Source organism: Myotis yumanensis, unplaced genomic scaffold (assembly GCF_028538775.1).
Source record: "Myotis yumanensis isolate MYYU_CA2020_CCGP unplaced genomic scaffold, mMyoYum1.0.hap1 SCAF_13, whole genome shotgun sequence".
NCBI classification, from domain to species: domain Eukaryota; kingdom Metazoa; phylum Chordata; class Mammalia; order Chiroptera; family Vespertilionidae; genus Myotis; species Myotis yumanensis.
Window position 1 is genome coordinate 36,858,187 of NW_027223764.1, and position 24,829 is coordinate 36,883,015.

General features: G+C 39.5%; 2 protein-coding genes across 4 annotated transcripts in view; one reads left to right on the plus strand and one right to left on the minus strand.

Moving 5' to 3' along the window:
• The window catches only part of JMJD1C (jumonji domain containing 1C), a 247,062-nt gene extending 243,400 nt beyond the window's left edge, over positions 1-3,662 (minus strand). Inside the window, exon 1 of the mRNA XM_070432828.1 lies at positions 3,590-3,662. The gene's annotated coding sequence lies outside the window, so the exon portion shown is untranslated. The remainder of the gene's footprint in view (positions 1-3,589) is intronic.
• The window catches only part of REEP3 (receptor accessory protein 3), an 80,894-nt gene continuing 58,673 nt past the window's right edge, over positions 2,609-24,829 (plus strand). Inside the window, exon 1 of one of the 3 annotated variants that reach the window (XM_070432836.1) lies at positions 2,609-2,689. Coding sequence is in view for 2 of the 3 variants with exons in the window: in XM_070432835.1 (XP_070288936.1) it covers positions 3,402-3,433 (32 nt within the window). In the remaining variant the exon portion in view is untranslated. Of the gene's footprint in view, positions 2,690-3,187; positions 3,434-24,829 lie in introns of those variants that run through there. The other 2 variants (XM_070432835.1, XM_070432833.1) reach the window with 2 other exon arrangements.

Consider the following 24,829-nt stretch of genomic DNA (forward strand, 5'->3'; position numbering starts at 1 on the left):
ACACCCACTACTAAAATCTAAGTACTTTTCATGAGAGGTTCCTCCTCAGATGAAGTTACTCTTAGTTTAAACCAACGATACTCAACCATATCAGACTTGATTTCCCCCTTCCAAAAAGTATTTTCCAACTTCTGCTTTGTCACCCTGACATGAAATAACAATATTCCTACAGACAACTTCGAACAAATCCATAAAGCCTAAATAAAATATAAATGGAAGAGGGAAATGAAAATAATTTATAATAAAATAATATGTATTTCAATGTTAATCCTGAAACAAAACAGAACTAAAAGACACAAATGTAATTAGTAGCTACACGTGACAGCTACAAATGCAAAGTTGTTCATGATGCAATTTTTCAAAACTGTCAACTCTTGGTCAAGTTGAGAAGAAAATAAATCTTCCTTTCACACATGGGTTGCATGTGGAAATAAACAATGGAAAGTTCAGTCTCAGTTAAAACCAGGAGTTTACTAGAATATGTAAAATGGAGGTTCTAGGTTCACATAATTACAAATAGTACACAGATGTCAGGCAGGATATTCCTAAACCATGCAGAACATTGTGACATTCTTTGTTCAGGATAGCTCACACACTGCAAAAAACTATAGCATCCCTGAACCTTACCCACTAAATGCTATTGATTAGCCCCTGTCATCCCAACAATAACAACAAAAAATGTCTCCCAACTGGACCCACTGCCTTGACACAATTCACCTATCAGAGTATAATGTAAACAACGCATAGGAAGCATGGACTACAGTTCCAGCTCTGTTTCCTATGAGCTATGAGGTCAACGGCAGTGAGTTATCTAAACCTCGGTTCCCAATGTATCAAAAGGGAATAAACACTACCTAGGCTTTTTGGGGTGTAGAGGTCGACTCAACAACATAACAATTTGGGTGTAGGTGGATTCCAACACATGGCATATTGAGATGTGAATAAGAGGGCTATTCCAGATTGAGAGCAGCAAAAGGTAACATGAATGTGGAGGAGGCTGAAGCTATAAGGAGCATACAAAATGAAATTGAACACACAGTAACCCAGGGACATTTCAGAGAGCAGCCAGCAATCCTAAATATCTCAGCAACCCCTAAGGGCATTACTATATTACAACGCAATGAAATAATTTATATTCAGAATGATGACCCCCAAATTAAGAAGACAAGGAAGACTTAGATCTTTAAGAGACTTACATTGTACATGGCTGAAATTTTGTCAAGTTGTGATACTTCAGAGAGTAACTAATATTATTCAAACTTTTATTGGGGGATTACCCTATTCTAGACACTGGGAAAACACGAAAATACCTAATATACCATACCTGTCTTCAGACATTTTACCATCCAGTAGATTAGACATCAGTAAAACATCAGTAAAGCAGATTAGCACAGGCATTAAATAGAAATTCAAGTAATGAATTATGGGAGCCTAGGAAAAATATGAATAATTCTTACTGAGGAAAATCAAGGCCATCTTCACAGCATAGGACACTGGGAAAACAAAACAAAACAAGGATTCTGACAGAGAATGGGGAGAAAATCAATAAAGAAAAAAAAGTCACTGAGCATGAAAATACAACTTGGCTCCAAGAAGAGAGCTAGGGAAGGGTATATTAGGGGTTGAGAAGACAGTAAGATTAAAGCTATAAAAAAATTTCAGGACCGTGCATGGAGAAATTTGAATGCCATGCAAATGATTTTGTGTTTTTATTGCACAAGATTTTTCAGAAAACTGGTGTTTATGTGGCACACCTGATCCCCAAATAATGCTAATGGCCAAAAATAAGATTCTGAACAAATACAAATTTTCATTAACAAGACCCCTCAAATTAAAATACATTCTTAATATGAATAAACAAAAAGAACCCAACTTAAGAGTATAAAACAGCTTCTGAGCTCATTTCTTAAATAATCAAAATATTACTAGATCTATTGAACTCCTGGGAATTTAAAAGAACTCAGGATAATCTTAATCTTATGTGTCTTTGATTTTCTTCCCAGCAAGTCTGAGAACTTCCTAAACATGTTATTTAGCATTGCCTCATGCCACCCCCTAAAAGGCAAGAGGTAGGCTACAGTATTATTAGCCTCTTTTTACTATGGGGAAACTAAGGAACAAAAAGAGTAAATTACAGTATGGCCATAAAATAAGCTATTATATTTTCTTGGACTTTAATTAAAGACTCGAGGCCCACATATCATCCATTATTCTTTGTACCATCTAAATATTAGAATTATCTTTCCCTATCTTGGCTGAGAATAATAATAATAATAATAATAATAAAAGACACGACTAAACTTTTAGGTCATTTTCTCCATTTGGTACTGCCACCAAAAAAGTTTTAAAATTCCACCTCCTGAATTACGCTATCTGCGAGAACTGCGAAGTGTACCCAGTAAGCCAACCACCCCCCACCCCCAAATAATAGACAGCTGGAAAGAGCAGAACAGGTCAGGAGTCCTAGGCCCAGCTTTTACTCGGAATGTCTGGCAGGCTCACACGTGTGTCTGCAAAGCAGGCTTTGCAGATCTGGGGATGGAAAGGTGCCCTAAGAGGCCCTGGAGAGCGTCATCAAAACTACACCCACGGCTGCAAACACGAAATCCAAGGCTTTCCTCCTCGGCCCCTCCCCTGCATTGCGCCACGCACCGCACGAGGATCCCGGAACACCCCACGGCCAGAGCAGGTATCCGCCCTACTTTCCCCTTAAAACGCAGCCCTTTAAAGCTGCCCAGGGCGCTGGGACTCAGGGAACAGGGAGGACACCGGATGTGGCTGAACACGCCCCGACATCTTGCCTCTCCAGAATGCACGGCCTGGCCCAGGCGAGTCAATGTCACGCGGAGTTCCTGCTCCTTACGACTTTGTTTTTTCACCAGCGCTGACACCCCTACCTTCAGGCCCCCGTTCTCAGCTCCCCGCCACTACTCGCCTCCACGCCGGGTGGACGTCCCAGGGACTTGAGGAGGAAGAAGGGGGTGAGAGCGCAGGGTCCCGGCCGCGAGACCGCTCACCTCGGGCCGGGGTCCCCCTCGACCACCCACCCACCCACCCACCCAAACCTCGGGCCCGGCCGCCCAGACCTGGCCTCCGCCAACGCGCCGCCGCCGCCGCCGCCTATCAGCAGAGCGCAGGGGCGGGGCCGGTGGCTCCGCGGCGGATCGGCCGGCGGGCGGGGACGGGCGAGGGATCGACCGCCTCGCGACTCGGGCCGCCGCGCGCGCGTACACACACACACACACACACACACACACACACACACACACACGCACACACCGGCCAGCTCCCGAGGGCACCAGCGCGGCCCCGGGAAGCGCGAGGAGCCGGCGAGCGCGCGGCCTGCCGTGGGCCGCCCGGTCCGCCCCGCTCGGCGCCCACCCGCCCTGGCCTCCGGGAAGATGGTGTCCTGGATGATCTCCCGAGCCGTGGTGTAAGTGCTGCTCACGGCGCCCCGTAGCCCACGCCAGGCCGGCGGGAGGTGTGGGAGAACCCGGGGCCCGGGAGGGGAAGGGCAGGCCTGGGCCTAGGCGAGCGTGGGCTGGCCCGGCCTCGGCCTGCGCGGGGCTGGGGGCCTCGGCCTCCTCACCCGAGTCCACGTCGCTGCGGGGCTCCCTGCGGCGGGCGAGGGTCCGGCGGCGGCGGCGACCGGCTCGCGTGCGGCTCGGCGGCCCGGCTCCCGGGGAGCTGGAGGAGCAAGCGCGCAGGGCTGGCGGCGCGCGCTCCGCGCTCCCTCTCCGTCTGCCCGCGCTGCGCGGCACCGCCCTGCGGCCCGGGAGCGGCGCGCCTGGCGGCGGCCCCTACGCAAGCTCCGCAGACGCCGAGCGCGCGGGCCCCGCGAGCCTCGCAGGATGCGCCGGCGGCACCGCGTCTTTGTATCCCGAGGCGGGCGCGTCGCGGCGTCTGTCTCCGCGGCTGCTCGCCGCTCGGTCACGTGGGGTAGGAGGAGAGACTGGTCGGAAAACCCTCGGCCGCTCCAGCTCGCCTCCCGGGGACGGGTCCCCGTCGTCCCGTGATGTACAGTTTTACGCAGAAAAGAGCTCCTGGTTGAATGAATGGGGACACGCGCCTGTTCTCCCAGATTCTAGAATTTGGTGGTTTGGGCGGAAATATTTGCTAAGTGATTGATTGAGAGGCTGCAGGTGCCTGTTGCCTTTGTTCGGATTATCGGTTCATTTTCTTGCGTTCTTACCAAGTGGTACAGGTCCACTTAAAAAGTTTGCTTGAGTTGTGTTTATTCTGTGAAGGTATTCGTTGGACTACAATTTAAACTAATTTCCTCCCATCCTTTCCATATACCCCTCTCCTCCTCAAAAAAAAAAAAAAAAAAAAGTCACAAACAACAATGTTGTAGTTTCAGCCAGGAACCCGCGGATTTATTATTCATGATCTCTGTAGGAGTCATTATCTCCTGATCTTTATGAAATGTTTTCGTGAGGCGCTGGCTTCTCTGATTAGCGTTAGAATGTGGGAGAAAACATTACCAGATATTTAATTTTGTTTCTCACTAGGGAGAACGCTACATTTTCTTTGGGAGTTGGATTAATAGCTTAGTGGCCGTATTCAACCCGATTTGCAGTAGCATTGAAATTTTGTCAGTTGATTGTCTAAATGCACTTTGCCCTTCCTCGGTACAGTTTCTAGTTTTAAAACTTCACAGCTTCCTGTGTTCATCTGTACAAAACTAAAACTCGAGAAATAAAAGCATATCACAGATTGTTGTCAGGTTGTTTTTTAGCCTTTTGGGGTCTCTCTTTGAGTGTCATTTACATAATACAAGCATACCTTTTTCGACCTAGTGATGTCTATCAAGTGTTGTGTCGGCCCCATTAAGAAACTGTACCTTAAGAAAACAAACAAGCAAACAAAAACTCTCTGGGTTCCCTTGACCAGTTCTTTAACTGATTTAAAAGAAAAAAAAAGTGAAGCACAATTGATTTCATTTGAATTATTCAAATAATACTTTTGTTTTTTTATCGTTGACTACGAATATGAATGCCTTTTCTAGATGCTACCTGTAACACAAAGGTTAGTAACACAGTTGATCTTAATGGAACTGACAGTTCAGGTACCCTATACCTGCAGTACAGATCAGAATGTCAAGTCTTATGAGTTACACCCTGTGTTATATCGGATAGACAATGAAGTTATAGCTCGGAGAATCAGAAAAAGCAAGGGAGATTACATTTGAGATGGGCCTTAAAGGACAGATTGAATTTAGACAGCCAAAGATTAAACAGAAAAGGATTTCAGATAAAGGCATCACTGTGAGCCAAACCACAGAGGAGGGGAAAGCCCGGATTAGTTACAGAGGACTTGAGGGACTGGGGAGAGGAAAAGCTGGAAATTTAAGCTGGGGCCTGTTTTCAAGGAATTTGAGGAAGAACTGATAGATTATATTAGGAAGCAATGGCTTTGCTTTGGGAATTTCTCTCCCTTGTTGTATGAGATGGTTGTACAAGAGAGAGACACTGAAGACTTTAGAGAGCTCCCTAACTGGAGAGAGGGTTAGGCTTGTGTTGCCAGAAGCTACAGAATTTAAATTGTGTGGTAAAAGAAAGGAAGCAAAGTGAGAGAGGAAAGATCATGGAAATGTATTTGTCAGGTGTCAGGAAATGTATCTCATGAGCCATTGAACCATTAGCATATTAAAACGCACACTTGTCAGGTAAGGAAAGCATCATTCTTATATTTTGTCCCTGGGCTCCTCAGTTTCTCTATATCTATGCACTGAATGTTTTCTTTTTCCCCTGATTAATATTATGAGGACACAAAAAAATCAATCGCAGGATCTACCCAAACTTGGAAACCTTTTTTACAGCAGGAGATAGAATTTACTTACATTCTTTCTAACCCAGTGGAACAGCCAGCTGGTCCTGAGCCTAAAGAAAAATCAGACAGTTATCGCAACATGAACCTCCGGTGGCACACACAAGGAGCCGCCTCCGTAACCAGAGCTCCCTGTGGGCATGGGCACTTTCTCCCCAGACTTTGCGGCAGACCATTGCAGGGAAGAGCACTGGCTTGGAATCAGACCTGGATGCCTGCTAGTAGTTTTGTGGTCCTGGGAAACATACTCAGTCCATCTGAGCTTCAGTGTCCTTGTCTTAAAAAGGTTATCATATTTACCTTTTTAAAACTGTTGTAAAGATTAAATCAGTGCGACTAAAGCACACCAAATGTGGCACCTCACATTTATGGTACATTTAAAACATAATATGTAGCTGTGTGTGTGTGTGTGTGTGTGTGTGTGTGTGTGTGAAAGAGCAAAGTAAGAGAAAGAAATATCATTGGGCTATCATTTCGAAACCTGGAATTAATAACTAATGTGGGTTATATTAACCAGCTGAATGACACTGAGTCAGCCTCTTAGTGGTTATAGACCTCAGTTTCTGTCTCACTTGAGATAAAGGATCTGATCTGGTAATCTCCAAACGCTTGCATAGCTCTCGCATTCTGTGATGGTGCGAAAGGATTTTTCATTAAAATCAACTTACTTGAACTTTACAGACAAGATTCAAAGGTTAGTTGGCAATTATTAAGGTTATAGTGATCTGAGATTACCAAATAATATTATATTCATACCTAATGCCCATGCTTTACCTTTTGAAACATGATTGTTACAGATTGAGGGAAATCCCACTTTTCTAACTTTTCTTAATTTGTGGTTAACGTCAGGACTAAAGGCAGATTGCCTGAATTAAAATATCAGCTCTGCCATTCTTGGCTATAAAATACTCCATAGAATTAAATGCATTTGCACATATAATGTCCATAATCCAGCATTGTGCACATGGTAGATTTAATAAGTATTAGTACTTGTTATCAGAGCAAGAACAAATATGTTCCCTGACATTCCAAGCACACTGAACGTTTAAACTTTTCAATTTACATTTTTAAAATATTTTTATTGATTTTTAGAGAGAGAGGAAGGGAGAGGAATAGACAGAAACATCAATGAGAGAGAAACATCACAGGATCGAGCATGTGCCCTGACCGGGAATCCAATCAGTGACCTCTTGATTCCTGAATCAATGCTCAACTGCAGAACCACACTGGCTGGGCTTTCAAATTACCTTTGTCTTTCAATTTCTTTGTCTAATTAGAGTAGGGTAAAACATTTTTTATTCAATATTTTTTAAACTGTAAGGATTTTCTGTGTTGCTCTGAAATCTTATTTTTATCTTCTATTTGATCTAGGCCAGTATTCATAATTTTCATAGCCATTCATCTATTTTTTTAATTTTTATTTTTAGATAATTTCTAATATTTCATTATTAAGTAATGCCTCAATATAGTTATAATGCTAAAATGGACATCATTTATATATACTTTTTCTTTTTATGTATTTCCTTAGGGCAGCAGTTCTCAACCTGTGGGTCGCGACCCCTTTGGCGGTCGAACGACCCTTTCGCAGGGGTCGTCTAAGACCATCCTGCATATCAGATATTTACATTACGATTCATAACAGTAGCAACATTACAGTTATGAAGTAGCAACGAAAATAATTTTATGGTTGGGTCACAACATGAGGAACTGTGTTTAAAGGGCCAGAAGGTTGAGAACCACTGCCTTAGGGTAAATATCCAAGAGGAGTATATCTGAGTCAAAAGCTATGAATACTTTTATGACAATTGATATGAATTGCCAAATTACTTTCCAAAAGGATATTAACATTTTACATTGCCACCAATAATGCATGAGTAATATCTTTACCACAGTGTAACCAGAGATAGGGGAGTTTGACTTTTTTTATATACTTTCTTACTAAGTATAATGAATCTCACTGGTTTCTTTTGCATTTGAGTTATTAACAAGGTTAATATTAGTCCTAATGTTTATTAACTAGGAGCCCAGCGTGATTCAAAATTGTGCAGTGCCACCCACCCTCTGGTCTGGCCCTGCCTCCCTCCCTGGCCCTTGAGGCAGTGTCGGCTGTTGCTGATCAGGCCCTCCCCCAGCGCAGGCATGCGGAGGCCCCTGCTGCCCCACCCCCCGATGCTGTGTTCGCAGCCTCCTCTTGTCTGGTTGACCCGTTACAGTGTTCTGGTTAATTAGCATATTTCATGTATATATATATATATATATACACTAGAGGCCCAGTGCATGAAATTCGTGCACAGGTAGGGTCCCTAGCGGCTGCCAGCTGGAAAGACCCTTCTGCCAGCCACCTGCCACTGCCACTGCTGCCGGCCCCACCCCCAGTCGAACTCCTGGTTGAACTCCCGGTCGAGGGGACAATTTGCATATTAGGCTTTTATTATATAGGATAGATTATATCTCCCATAGTGCAAATCGTCTGTATGTACTTTACCCATTTCTCTCTTAATTACTTGGTAATTTACTTGTTGGCACACCTTACATAATAAAGAAATTAACCTTAAGTCATATTTGAGGGAAATATTGTGTCTCAATCTACTTATACTTCTCTTCAGATATTTTATTTTTAGTTGTAAATGGAGTATAGTTTTAATGCAGTTCAACTTGTTCATATTTTACTTCGTGACTTTTCACTTCTAAATATAAACTATCAATTGCTCCATTTGATAAGTACTACTTTTTCATATAGAATTGGATGAATTTGGAGACTTCCTTTTTTACACATCAGTATTTTCCTTTTTACATTAGTAACATTTTTATTTTTGTTTTACAATTTTATTATCTGGCAGTACTAGTAAAACATCAATCCTCTTTCTTTAATTGATTCTTTTCAATTATATTTAATGGGTGCCTTTAGAGTCTAAATTACACACCTTGAAAACCATACTCCAGCAATTTCCCCCCATCTTTCCAGCATCATCTGTTTTCCCTCTGCCAGATCATTCTTGTCAGCATTAAAACATGCTATTATTTCTCCCATCTTAAAACAGCAACAAAAACTCATTCTGTTATACTTTTCATCTCATTACCATTTGTCTCTCATTCTTTAAAGCAAAAACTCCACAAAAGAACAGCCTACAGACAAAGTTTCTCCACATCCTCTTTTTTTGGGTCACTCTGAAACCCATACCATTTAGGCTTTGCCCCCAATCACTTCATAGAAGTGGCCTTGCTCTAGGTCAGCAGTGACCTCCACGTGGCCAAGTGGTTTGGTCCTCATCTGACTCAGCAGCTTCTGATACAGTTGCTCACTCTCTCCTTGAAGTACTTTCCCTTGCTTTCTTTTTTCTTCATAACTCACTGGCTACTCCCTTCTTAGTCTTCCTTGCCACATCCTCTCCCCCCGCCCCCGCCCCCCCCCCCCCCCGCGCGCGCGCGCGCGCGCGCGCGCACACACACACGCCCGAACTTCTTTAAGTTGGTGTGTCCAGGGCTCAGTTCTTATATCTTTTGTCTTTTCTATCTACATTCCTATAAGGATGCTCATTAATTTACATCTTCAATCCAGACCTCTCTGCTGAACTCATGATCATATATATTTTCACCTGCCTACTTAACTCCACTTGGAAACCTTTGACAGTCATCTTGAACTTAAGATATCCAAAACTGAGCTCCTGAATTTCCTTCCCCATCTGGTTCCTCGGCAGCCTGCCTCAGCTCAATTAATTACAACTGAGTCCTTCCAAATAGCTCAGGCCTAAAACCTTGGAATTATCTCTATTCCTCCTTTTCTCTCATTCCCTACACTGAATCCTACAGCAAATCTTGTTGACTCCACCTTCAAAATATACCCGGGATCCACCCACTTCTCACCACTTTTACTTACTTTACTTTAGTCCAAGCCAACATCATCTCTTAAATGTATTGTTATAATAGCACCCTGCTTCTACCCTTTGTGTGTGTGTTAGTTAAGATTATGATGGAATTAAAAATACCTTATTTTTAAATCCTAGTGGAAGTTTGAGGGCAGTCACAATTTATAAGTGATATATTTCTTCTTTTATATGTGCATTCAATATTTTTAAATGGTTGTAAAATCTCAATGTTGGCTAAAATATATTTCAGTTAGGTTAAGGTAGATTTTATCTTTGTTTACCAGTTTTGATGAGATCCATTATGGGAATAGTTTCAATGTTCATGAGCTGTATCTAAGAATAGTATACTTACTGAAATTGCTCTTAGATAGTGATAAATAAGGTAGATAGAAATGTTTTCAAGGCAACTGAAGAAGTTAAAATCTTAAAAATACAATTTGTTGTGAATGAGCTATATATAAGAGGTCATCTTTTCTGTCTTCCTTCATTAAGACAGAAGACACATCCTAAACTATTGGGTCTTATTTTCATTGCATAGGCCAGAACTTCCAACAAGATTTCTTTATTAGCCTTTTCAGAAATAATTGGCTTTTGCCCATTTTTTGTTACAGCTGCTATATTAACTATTTCTTTTTCTGCTGGATTTTTGAACCCTTTTAGGATGGTGATATTTATATTATCTACTTTCAGTATAGATTTAAATGTTCAAAAAATGGTATATTACAATAATAATGTCATAAATGGCTAATTTCAATATCTTAAATATGACATGACTGTTTTGATTGTCACATGGAAAAAGATTACTGCTGGGTCTGTGTTTTTTATTGACTTTTAAGATAGAGGAAGTGGGGAGGAGAAACATCGATCTGTTGTTCCACTTATTTATGCATTTATTGGTCAATTGTTGTATGTGTCCTTATCCGATATTGAACCCACAACCTTGTGTAGGGACAATGCTCTAACCAACCGAACTACCAGGCCAGAGCCATTATGTCATTGATTGTACATTTGCATTAACTTCCCCTTTCATACATTTTTTAAGTTAAGTGAGAAGTTAAAGGTACAAATTATTCTGTTAGAAATGTCTTTATGTTTACAAAACTGTCTGTTAAGGGTTTAAGTATACCTATTATTGAAGTAAATTTACCCATCAATCATGTTAACTTTACAAAGGTTGCTATGACTGAAAATCAGGACAGATGTCATACTCACTAAGATACTGTGGACAGAGAAAACAGTAGCAGTTGGGATGGAATTATTGAACAGTGGCTAAAGCTTATCTATAATAATGAAAGTGTAATATTCTAATTAGAACAGACGACCTTTCGGATGTCCTTCTGGACAAAGCTGGGGCTGTGAGGGCTGAGGCAGAGGCAGCCGCCAAGGCAGAGGCCCCTGGCCGTGGTGGTGGTGGTGGTGGGGGCCGAGCTCCTTGCACGAATTTCGTGCACCAGGCCTCTAGTCTATATATATATAAAGAGCCAGGGGCTGTCACATCCAAAACTTCAGAATGGATGATCAAACATCTATATATATGTAAAGAGCCAGGGGCCGTCACATCCAAAACAACAGAATGGACGATCAAACAGGCTGAATGGGGTGACAAGGCCGGCAGGGGGGTTAGTGAGGGACGACCAAATGACTGAGCGGCAGGCTGCGTGGGTTGGCCACGCCTGCAGCGGGGGGAAGTTCAGGGCAACCAGGCCAGCAGAGGGGGGCAGTTGGGGGTGACCAGGCTGGCAGGGGGGGCAGTAAGGGGCAACCATGCTGGTGGGGGGGGGCAGTTAGGGGCGACCAGGCCGGCGGGGGGGGGGGGGGGGGGGCGGCAGTTGGGGGTGACCAGGCCGGCAGGCAGGTGAGCAGTTAGGAGCCAGTGGTCCTGGATTGTGAGAGGGATGTCCCGGATTGGAGAGGGTGCAGGCTGAGCTGAGGCTCCCCCCCACCCCCACCCCGTGCACAAATTTCATGCACCAGGCCTCTAGTTTTAAATAAAGAGCAGGCTAGCTAATGTTAGAATATTATACAGCCATTCATAATGGTATTCAAAGTATCTTTAATTTTATTTGAAGATCCTTTAAATATGTCAAGTTGTGTGTGTGTGTGGTGGTGGTGGTGGTGGTGGTGGTGGGTTTTTTTGTTTTTGTTTTTTGGTTAATCCTCATCTGAGGATATTTTTTCCATTGATTTTTAGAGAGAGTGGAAGGGAGGGGAAAAAACATATTTGTGAGAGAGACACATTGATTGGTTGCCTCCCATATGCACCCCAACTGGGCCAGGGATCGAGCTCACAACCGAGGTACCTGCCCTTGAACAGAATCAAATCCAGACCCTTCAGTTTGCAGATGGAAGCTCTAACCACGGAGCAAAACCAGCTAGAGCTATGTCAGGGTTTTTTAATGTAGCACTATGGACATTTTGGACTGGATAATTCTCTCTGGGTGTGTGTGTGTGGTGGGGGGAGGCAGGGAAGGGGGGTCTGTCCTGTGCATTGTAAGATGTTTAGCAGCATCCCTGTCCCCTACTCCAAAGATGCCAGCCCCCTCTCCATCATTATGACAGCCAAAAATGTCTCCAGATACTGCCATATGTCACCTAGTGTGCAGAATTGCCACTGGTTGAGAACCACTGTGCTAAGTAAAAAGGGATGAAAAATATATATGGGAGGGAATGAGCCTGAATCTGTGCTGCTCAATGTGGTAACCACCACTCTCATGTGGCTATTTAAATGTAAATTAAGTCCATTTAAAATTAACTTCCTCAGTCACACTAGCCAGATTTCAAGTGTTCAATAGCCACTCAAGCTTAGTGGTTACCTTATTGGACAGCACAGAAATAGAACATTTCCATCATTCCAGAAAGTTGTATTGCTGTATTGCAGTGATCACCTACAAAAGACATTCTGCTTGGTATTCCCATCTGAAAATGACTTAGTTGTTTACTATTTGCTGCTTCTGTATACTCTATGGGAGAAATTATAGGCTATAATGATATTTGGGAACTCATGAGTGTCTTGGGATATCTCTCACTTAAGAATTTTCTGTATGAATGTTTCTGATCAATCTGTCATATTTTTTTTTACTATTGCAAAATTAATTTCTGTCAGTATTACAGAGAATTTCCCCAAATTGATAAAAATTGCTGATACTGTACACTTTGAAAACAATTTTTATAATCACGTATCTGCACATCAGGACCAATATTCCTTATTTTCTAAATTTACAAATGAAATGTGGTTTACAGGTTATAATTTTCTGGTCCTAGAAGTTGTTAAGATGCTTAAATTTGAATACATAGCCAAAGGTTACCTACCAGTGTATTGCTTTCCTTGTTATTAACAGTGTCATCAACTCAACAAAAGCAGAGCTACCAAGGAAATCATGAAAGCGAAACTCATACGAAAAAATCTAAACATGATAAGTTTGTACTGGCCAATAATTCAAAACGTAATTTCAGGATGTATTCAAATTATATTATTGCTGAGAGCATTACTATTTTCAAGTTTTGATGTGTACAATTTAGAAAAGAATTATTCTCACCCATAAATAAAACCAAGCATTCTGCTGTGGAAAATTTCTTAGCCTTTTATCATGTCACATTTCTGGGAAATGTATTAGTTTGCTGGTATAACAAACTGGGTGGCTTAAGCAACAGAAATGTATTATCTCACAGTTCTGGAGGCTAAAAGTCCAAGATGAAAGTGTCGATAGGGTTCCTTTTGAGGGCTGTGAGGGAGAACGTGTTCATGTCTCTGCTCGCTTCTGGTGGTTTGCTGGCCATTTGTGCATTCCTTGGCTTGTAGATGCATCATCCTGATCTCTGCCTTCATCTTGCACATGGAAGACTCCCTTTCTGTATGTCTGTGTCCAAATTTCCCATTTTTATAAGGACACAAGTTATATTGGATTAGGGCCCACCCCAGTTACCTCATTTTAACTGGATTACTTCTGTAAAGACCCTGTCTCCAAATAAGATCACGTTCTGAAGTAGTGGGGGTTACAGTTTTAACATATCTCCTCTCCCCACTCCCCACCCCCAACATATCCTTTTTGGGCAAACACAAATAGTTTTAGGAATTGAATTAGAAAACAAGAAAAAAGGCTAACAAAAGAGCTGTCTTAATATAATTTGAATTGTTATGTGGGGAGGGGAGTACTGAGTTTTCTCTTATTGTGAAATTCGAGGCTAGAGCAGTAGGTACATGTTATAGGGAAGATGATTTTATTTAATAAATATGGGAAAACTTTCTAACACCTAGAGTTGTTCAACAATGAGACTGACAGTCAACCTCATGAGAGCAGTATGTTCTCCATCCCTGGAAGCATGAAGGGGAGAGTCAAGCCCTAGTTGAAGATCTTGACTATTATTGCTTGTATGCTTCCTATGGAGAATCATAGATAAATTACTGTGAAGTATTTTGTATTAAATAAAGCAGATATTTAAATAAGTGAATACATTAACCTTATATTATGTAAATATCAGCAATAATTAATAAATGACATTATGTGGCATTTTATAAAAAAACAGCATGAATATATAAAGCACTGAATAGATTATATTCTAAAAATTCTGCTAATGTGACACTCTTTCATCATCAAACTATAATCACTAATCTTTAGGGCTCTTAAAATTTGGAATGCACTTTCACCAAAACCAAAACTGTTAAGTGGATAAACTGGCTTCCTTTCTTTGTTTAATATTTGAGGCCCACAGGAACAATGAGCAGTAGACATTCTTGAGTGTTAACTTAAAGAAAGCACAGATGTGGGAATAGAAGGAAAACAAACTTGGTGATATTTGCCTAATGGGTATCATTATTGCCATGATTGGTTCTCCACTGCTTTGTGCCTGTGGTCTGTTTTCTATTGGGGGCACCAACCCATCTCACTATAACTAAGGTCAGTAAAACATAAGCAGTAAACCATTTTAAGAGTAATAGGTATAAAAAGATGCTCTGATTACCTTGAATGACTCAGAAATAGAAGGGAAATGCTGTTAACTAAAAATAACACTGCCTAGATGCACATTAAGTATGTGATAGGAGGAACTATATGAAGAATGAAAACATTCCATTTCTTCCTTTGAAGAATTCATTTCCGCTCCACTTCAGAGTATGTCATCACTGTCTCTTGTCCTCTCTTTTATACCTTCTTCACTTTTTTGTCTAGTTTTACTCTTCTTTCCCTTTATTTCAATAAAGGTGAGGAAAGAATGATACAGTCTGTCATGTACAGAGATATAATAACTTAAAATGTTATAAGTATAACCTATAGTTTCAAACCAGTAGAGAAAAAAGGAGGTCAAAGGGGTATAAAAGACTAAAACAAAGGGGGCAGTAGGTGAGGGACATATGGACAAAAAAATGGTAGAAATGGGTTTATATATATCTGTCATGACAATAAATGTAAACAGATTATATTCTTCTGTTAAGAGACAGACTGTAACACTGGGAATAAAAACTACAGTATAAAGAAAGGTATAAATAATGATTGAAAGATAAAAGATCTTAATAAATGTATAGCTTATATTAATGGATTACTATTAGTTTATAATTATCATTTTCCCCCAAATAGATCTATTAATTCACTGAAATTCCCAAAAGATTTTTTGTTGTTTTTGCTTTTAAGGAACCTGATAGACTAATTATCTGTAGTTCATAGGAAAAAGCAAAAGCTCAGGAGTTAATAAGACAAAGGAAAGAAGATTTACATATCAAGATTTATTATAATGTTGTTGTAATTAAGCCAATGTAGTGGTATTAGTGCAGTGCTTGACAATAGACTTAATAGAACCTATCAAATATATTTTTTTAAAAGAATCCAGAAACTAATGTAGTTATATGTGGAAATCTGATATGACAAAAGTAGTATTCAAAACCAGTAGAAAAGATGAATAATTTAATAATGTTGTGAAACTTGGTTATCTCTCAGAAAAAAAGAATGAAATTACATCCTTACTTTACAGCGAACTTAAAACTAATGATAAGCAGATTACCTGCCTAAATGTGAAAACTAAAACATTTAAACTTTTAAAAGAAAATATAGGTGAATATCATCATGATTATGATTTGGTAGAGAAGAATTTTTCAGACCTATAATAAATCATATAGGAAATGATTGATAAATGTAGCCTATTGTATATCTGATGTTTATTTTGTAATAAGCATTATTCTAAGCACTTTTAAACTAATTTGTTTATATCTTACAACAGCCCCAATAATATAGATTCTGCTGTTATCCCCACTTGCCATTGAGAAACGCAAAGCTTAGAGATGTGAAATAACTTGCCCAGCCAAGGTGGTCACATAGCTTACTAAATGGCAGACCTAAGTATCAATCTAGCTCTAGAACCAGACATCAACCAATATGTTATAACCCTGTGTTATAATTTATACTTATTTTTTACATTTTAAATCAGTTTTATTGTTATAATTTACATATAATAATTTTAGTGAGTTTTGTCAAATGTATAAACTCAGATATCACCATCCCATCAGGACTCAGTTTGCATTCTCAACAGTGGTAGTTAAATATCCATTTCTACTACATTCACCATCCCTGACAATAATTTTATCTTTGCCAATCTATATGAAAGTACCTAATTATTTTAAATATCCCTTTCAGGCTATAAAGTTTTAAAAACTCTTTAGAAACTCATATTGCTATTTTTCTGTATTCCTCAATAGTTTGGAGACTGGAGGGCGGGGGGTGGTGGTGGTGTATGGAGGAAGCCAGCACTAGAACTGTGGCCCAGTGATGGTAAAAAATGCAGACAGTTTGGTAACATAAATAACTAACAAAGTATGGTAGTCGGGAGATAAAAGCAATACTTTAAACTCAGTTTACTCAGTTTTTAAAAATAGGCAATCTAAAGAAAAATGGACCAGTGAACCAGGCATATCTTAAAAGAGGAAACCATTGCAAATGGCATAGGAAAAGATACAAAAAAACTTACTAGTTTTCAGGGAAATGTCAATTAAGACTACATGGAAATTCTATGTCACACCTTCTAGATTGCAAAAGTTAAAAAGTCTGAAAATACCATGTCTTGACAAAGATGGGTAAAACAACAGCATCTTTAAAAAAACAAAAAACTATAGGAGAGTGAGAGGCTGTAACTGCTTTAGAAAACAGTTCAGCCCTAACTTACAGATATTCATCATTCACATACCCAATAACCAGCAGTTTCACAACTAGATAGAATTAGGCACATGCACCAGAAGACATTTGCAAGGACATTTATAGCAAAGTTCTTAAAGCAAAAATCTACCGAGAATACTAATTCACATGGAGTAGAGAACGGGTAAATGTTGGTATATTTACATAATAGAGTAAAACTGAATGAAATAACACAAGCGTTAGCATGGATGAATGATAGGAAAATTGTTGTGTGTTTTTTTAAAATATATATTTTTATTGATTTCAGAGAGGAAGGGAGATATATTTTTATTGATTTCAGAGAGAGATAGAAACATCAATGAGAATCATTAATTAGCTACCTCCCGCACGCCCCCCACTAGGGACTGAGCCCACAACCCAGGCATTTGCCCTTAACCAGAATCGAACCTGGGACCCTTCAGTCTGCAGGCCAAAGCTCTATCCACTGAGCCAAACCAGCTAGGGCAATTGTTGTGTTTGTGTTGTTGTTGTTTTTTAATATGTTTATATTGACTTCAGAGAGAGAGAGAGTGTTAGAAACATTAATGATGCCCAGCCGGCGTGGATGAACGTTAACCCATTAACCAGGAGGTCACAGTTCGATTCCCAGTTAGGGCATACGCCCAGGTTGCCGGCTCGATACCCTGTGAAGGGCATGCAGGAGGTAGCCAATCAATGATTCTCTCTCATCATTGATGTTTCTATCTTTCTCACCCTCTCCCTTCTTCTCTGAAATCAATAAAAATATATTTTTTTAAAAAAGAGAGAAGCATCAATGATGAAAGAGAATCGTCAATCAGCTGCCTCCTGCATGTCCCCACTGGGGATTGAGCCAGCAACCTCATTCATGGATGGACGCTCAACCAGAGTCACACCGGCTGGGCTGTATAGTGTTTATTTGTTGTTGGTGGTTTTTGTTTTTGTTTTTAAAAAAAAAAAAACAAGCAAGATATGATTGCATTTCATATGATACCATTTTAAAGGCCCCAGCATAGGTAAAACTAAGCATTATGTATTTGAGAGAGAGAGAGAGAGAGAGAGAGAGATAAGGAAAATCTACTTTTCAAGAAAGGAAAGAGAATGATGAACACAAATTTTATGATAGGGATTATCTCTGAGGTAGTAGGAAAGGGTTTTGGAATAATGGTATTGGTGGTATTTAAAGTCAGATGACTGATTCACTTCATTATGCTTCATAATTTAGAAGTATGTGTCATATTTATGTCAGCTGTTACATTTAAAAGATGCTTAACACCTGCAGTGAGTGAAGACCAAGATATCTACAGTAACTAAAGGGACAAACTAAGACAACAGGGAGCAGATAGCAACAGAAAGGAGATGCTGCCCCTGCCCCAGCCCATATGCTTCTTGCTGTTGTAGAGGCCAGTTTTAGTGCTCAGCCAGGCCCCAGATGGAGGGAGGCAAGGGGCTGCACCTGTCATGAAGAGAATGTGAACAGAAGGCCAGAACCTGTGTGAAATCACCAGGCAGGCTTGTCTCAAAGCTGGTATGAGTCCAAGGAAGAATGTCCAGTTTCTTATTTACCCAAAGGATTTTTGAGGTTTTAGAAGTAGCTATACAGATGGAACTTAAGCTTTCTCTCTCTTTTTCTTTCCCTAGTTATCTTCAGATAATGGTAATTTTCTTATCTATCCATTTGATATGTGGGATATTGCTATAAAAAACTCAGTGTCTTAGAAATTGTATAAATTAATGGCTACTTCCAAGTTAAGACAGACCTGGTTGCTCTGAAAATAGACTAGTGCAGTGATGGCGAGCCTTTTGAGCTCAGTGTGTCAGCATTTTGAAAAACCCTAACTTAACTCTGGTGCCGTGTCACATATAGAAATTTTTTGGTATTTGCAACCATAGTAAAACAAAGACTTATATTTTTTATATTTATTTTATATATTTAAATGCCATTTAACAAAGAAAAATCAACCGAAAAAATGAGTTCGCATGTCACCTCTGACACGCGTGTCATAAGTTTGCCATCACTGGGCTAGTGGGACAAGGGTGGAAGCAGAGAGCCCAGTTAGGAGGCAGCTGAATCTACCTGAGAACTGATGATGGTTTGAATCAGGGTAGTAATGTTGAATCCTAATGTCTGCTTTGTATTCTTAAATGATGTTGTCCATTTTGTAGTTTAGCTGATGAAAAATATTACATTGCTTGAAATTCCCAAATGCCCAGATAAGAATAATTTAACTTTTAGGTTATGTATTTCAAAGCAATTCCCCACTATTGCATAGGTGACATTAGTCCTAGAATCTGGGATGGGTTTGAACCTACAGTGGGAGATAATGTCTAATCGTGACATTTATGCTAATATGTAGCTCTGATTCCTTATGCATGCTGAGCATCATTTATCTAAGAGGAGGAAAATGGAAAATAGAGAGTTTTGTGTTTTCCATGTGGTCAGCATTGCTGTGGGGTGGTCTGGCTAAGACATCTGTCACCCACTGATGGCCAGGATTGATTTGGCCTGTGCAGGCTTTCCCCTGCTCCTTTGTCATTCCTTAGTCAGTAGAGATGGACATTCAGAGCCTTGCAGTGCCTCAGGAACATGATTGTGAGACATTAGCTAGATTTCCAGTTCTGTCTATAGAGATTTCTTTTTTTTTTTACATTAACATTTCAAGAAAAATGATCTTAAATATAATAATATTACATGCAATAAACATTAATATTTCAGAGATTTTTAGTTTGAGGAAAACAAAAGAATGGTCCATTTGTATATGGACTCTGAAGTCAGTGACCACTTATTCCTTTTACTGCTATACAGATTCTTATTTCATTATTGTTTTGTCAGTCTTATGTTTTCCTAACCTTTAATTCCTCAAACTAATCCTAAAATTTCCCAATAAACAGACAAAATTTCCTAACCTTATTCACCCATTATGAAGTAATTTTATATGATGGGGTACTTTAAAATTACACCTTTGAACCAGAAAAGCAGTTCTATATAGCTTTACAAATGTGGCAAATTATTGCTACTGTTTAATTTGAGAAATATAGTTGATTAAGTGGTAACTTTCATCTCTTAAAAGTCTTAATACTGTTGTTTTCACTACAACTGAACACATGATAAATTAAGAGTATCTATTTCAGAGATGCTTCAGAGTCTCATTTAGAATTAAGCGTTCATAAAGCACTCTACTGTATTTAAATGCTTTTAGAACACCTTTCTCAGACCCCATTCCCAAAGATTCTGGCTTAATTAATCTGAGGTGGGGCCTGGACATCCTTATTTTAAAAGGTGCCCAGGTGATTAGAAGGGGTTTAAACCATTACACTAGAGATTACACAATGGAAAACGTGGTGATGATTTTTTTTTTGCAAAGTAGTAGTGTCACAAAAATATCACAGAATTGAGCAGCCAAATATTGATACCATTTTAAAACAAGGAAACAAAAATTGTAAAATATCCTTAGTTTGGTTTTCAGTGATTTGATATTAAAACAAGGACATTTGAGTACCTAGAAAATATCTGAAGCGTAGTAATAAGCAACATGAGTGATCTATAAAGAAGTAGTCTTTCCAGAAAACTTGGTTGGTCTTTTTAGATTAAATTACAACAGAAATATTAGAGGAAAGGAATGTAGTGGAAAGAATGTCTGGATTTTATTACAACATACTCTATAGTACTTCATGAAATTCAACTTGGAAATGCATTTCATATTCCCAACTAGCACGTGAACGCAGTCAAGCAAACAGCAAAATATTGCATTTGTCAGGTTGGCTGAATAGCACATTTGCAGCAATAGACATTTATGCTGCCTTAAAAAGATTGTATGTAAAACTTGTCAGTATGGGGTTTTATGTTTATTTTTAGTTGAATTCATCAGTCATTCCATGCCTTTAAAAGTTTCCATAGTATTAATATTATATATTAGAATGTGTTATACATCTTGATTAAAAAATTATAATTAATGAAAATCTGGTGGGGGATGGAAGGAAGCATCAGGGCAAATTTTATCTTTATTAGTAGAAAGACATGTAATTTAGAGTTGAAACACCAGCCTTTTATAATTCTTTTCTAAAAATTAAAGGATTCATTTAGGCATTGACATTTCTACTGTTCAAGTAAAATTTTATGTATTCCTTGAGTTTTACTTATCTGTTAAATTTAATAAAATGTAAGTTAGGTTTTTAATTTTAAACTAGTGACCCAGTACACGGATTCATGCACATTGAAAGGAAATTAATTAGAAGGTGGCCGGTGGGGCAGGACTGGGTGAGATGGGCCAGACATGCCCTGGAGCCAACCTCCTGCGGACCCTCCTGGTATCTGTGGAGTGAGCGGGGTCCCTCTGGCAGATAGGGTTCCTCAGCCTGGCCTTCGGGGATTGGGCCAAAACTGGCTCTCCGACATCCCTCGAGGGGTCCCAGAGTGCAAGAGAGCACTCTGCAAAGTTGCTGTCATACAGGGTGTGGAACGCAAACGCAAGTGTGCAGTAAACCAGATTCAGGGCCAACAGTGCCCCAGGAACAACATAACCCACGACCAAAGGTGGAATCGCATGGCCCTGCAAGGTATCAGGCTCCCTCCTCTCTGGTTTTGGAGTGCGTCACCCGAGAACCACCGCTGCCAAGTCACTGTAGCTCAGCAGCTCCTGCGTTGGCTATCTCCCCCCTGGTGGTCAGTGTGTGTCATAGTGACCAGTTGGACGGTTGGACACTTAGCATATTAGCCTTTTATATATATAGATTTCATATATTTTATGATCTCATTTTTATATACTTTTTGTGTCAATCTCATTCCCTACTAATATAGAAAAATATATTTGGATTATCAAATGTTATAACTGATTATTTCTGGTCAGTGGATCTGCTAGTTTATATTTCTATATTATTCTCTTTGGTAATGTTTCCATAATAAATATAATTTCTACTAAAACCATTTATTCTTTTAAACAACTAGACATGTTGTTTTTTGTTTGTTTTGGGGTGTTTTTTTTTAAATTCTCACTGAGGATATTTTCTCTATTGATCCTTAAAGAGAGTAAGGGAGGATATTGACAGAGAGAAACATCATGTGAGAGAGACACGTCGATTGGTTGCCTCCAGCATGTGCTCTGACTGGCCAGAATGGAGACTGCAATCCAGGCACGTGCCCTTGGCAGGAATCAAACCTGCAACCATTCAGTCTGAGGGCCGACACCCTGGCCAGGGCTATAGTTTCAACTTTTAATACCAATTATGACTGAAATCTTTTAAGCACTGGTCTTAGAGTAGCTACTGTGTGCACAAAACAAACTGAAATACTAGCAAATATGTGTAACCTTATGACCTCAACTTCATAAAAAAATTTTTAGGGGGGAACCTGTGATTGCCTCTTTTCTGGTGGTTCAAATGATTCTAGATTTGCTATAGAACCCTGAGGTTTGCTTACTAAGTAGAATTCGTTGTTCTTACAGTCAGATGAAAGTGAGACATTGTACAAAGCAAAATTTCCTTGTACTCTATATTAGAACAAACACAAAGTGGTAGCACTTACACCCAAGTAAGCAGTATTTATTAGAGTATATAGCTAATAAATACTGTGCATAACAGAAATCAGTGGTCTTTATTCTAATATATTTATCCTATACCGAGAAGTATTGTTAAAGCTACTATATTCTCCAGTTATACTGGGAAAAGAATTGAGTCTTTAGTTTGTTATTTAAAGTTAAACTGGTAGCATTTTACATGAAGTTTAAGTTCTTTAAGATCTTACAATAAAGAGGTCTCAACAAAAGATGATGAGATTTCTTTTTTCCAGTTAAAATGGCACTGCCCTGTGTCATCAGCATGAAAACAGTATTCAGTTCCTTCCTTACCCAGCTTTAAATTATTTTTATGAAGTTACAACTTTGTGGGTTAACATTTATTTCAGTTTTTATGCATAAAATAAAAACATCAGTATTTTTATGCCTGATTACTTATAATATAAAAACTTTAGAGTTTCATAAAATGCACCTCACAAAGTTACCTTTTTGAGTCTGTGCAAGTGGTGTCACTATTCAATAGTTACATGACCTGACTTCATCCCTGAAATGGAGACAGTTCTGCTCTGAACTCACAGAGGGTGCGAAGAGGCACAGATGCAATATGTGAATGTCCTTTATGGCCTATACAGAAATCAAGTATAAGTCCTTATTCCTTAAAACAGTCAGTCCATTCGCCTTACAGCAAGGCACTGAAAAGTATTTCAGAATTGCAGCCCTTTCATTAAAAATGGGATTAGAATTATAATGAAATGAAAGATGAAGCCGAACAGACTTGTAAAATGTTGTTTTGTTTTATATGTTAATATTCTCTAGACACCAGCTTGTGGTCCTTAACTTAAATAGGGTCACTCTAAAAGTTTGACTGTGAGTCTAATAGATTACTAACCCTGACTAACTTAGGTAAAACCTCAGCTCCTCACTTCCTTCTCTGGGTGCATTCAAGGCTACAGGATGCCACACATGTAGTCAGTCACTGCGTACAGCCCTGCAGTCCTCTTCCTTGTGCCATTGATGCTTTATTATGCCCAGCAGTGCTCCCCAGCCATCAGGCAGTGTTGATTCCCCCCTGACTTCCATGTCCCCAGGAGTCTGTTCTCACTGCCTCCAAGGCCACCTGGAGTTTTTGTTTGTTTTTGTTGTTGTTGCTTTCATTTATCTGCTGCTGAATTTACAAACCACCCCAAAACTTAGTGGTTAAGAAAAAACTTTTTATGATATCTCACGATCTTGTTATACATGAAAAAAGGGCATTGGCTTTCTTTAACCTTTCTAGTGTTATCATCACATGACAAGCTTCTATTGTTTGGACTTATTTTAAAGCTATTTCATACATTAGAAGGACTCTGGTGCATTAATTTTTTTCCAGTGATAGTAGACCTAAAGTCTTAAATTGGTAGTGGGAAAACAAAATCTGCAGATATCATCGTTAAATATTTAACTTATGACAGTTTTTTCTTCCTCCTTCTCATAAACAGACTCAAATTCTAGGATGATTTGATTAAGTTGCCTCTATTTGGTCAATAAGAAAGTAAAACTGATTGTAAGTGAAGAAGAAAATAGGAAATTTGTCAGTTCTTACATGATCATGACGCATACAGAAAAAAGTAGCTAACGTTTAGCTAGGAGCTATATCGGTAAAGATATTGCTATGACATATGTCTGATATTTTGCTGCCTATGGAGTCTTGTAGGATTTTTATGGTTTGTTGTCTTACATTTAAGTCCTTTAACCATTTTTTATAACCTTGTTTCTCTGTAGCTAATATGGGTATGTGTTTTAAAAAGAAATTGTTGGAATTTGTCCAACTTTTTTTATATCCCTTCATTGAACTATATTTTAAGTGACATACAGCTTTTCTCAGGGAAGGGATATAAGGGGGGAGTGGGGAAGAGGGCATAAATAAAAGGAGCCAACCAAGTGCTAACCCCAAGGCAGAGCTCTGCTCAGCACAGGAGGTTATTGTGGCCAGGACTGAGCAATAGTGTGGCCAGACATGTAGGCCACTGTTAAGGACTTTGGAATTTACTCTTGAGTGAGGTGGGTTTTGAGCAGAAGAGTGACATTATGAGATTTTACTTTAAAAGATCTCTCTACCACTGAAAATAAACTGTACAGGCACAAGGTTGGAAGCTTGGAGACCAGGTAGGAGACTACTTTAATAAACCAATGAGAGATGAACAGTGACTTTGACCAGGCTGGTAGCAGTTGTCAGATTCTGGATTATTTTTAAAGGATTGTTTGACAGATTGTCTGTGGATATCCAAAGAGATGAAACTGGGTGAGTTCACCTAGGGAGTGAGTATACTACAGAACAGAAGAAAATTGATGTTATTCCTAAAACATATTTGGAAATGCAAAGCACCAAGAATAGCTAAGACAATGTTGAAACAGAAGAGCAAAGAATAAAAACAGTGGGGTGACATACTTTTTAAAAAAATATATTTTATTGATTTTTTTTTACAGAGAGGAAGGGAGAGGGATAGAGAGT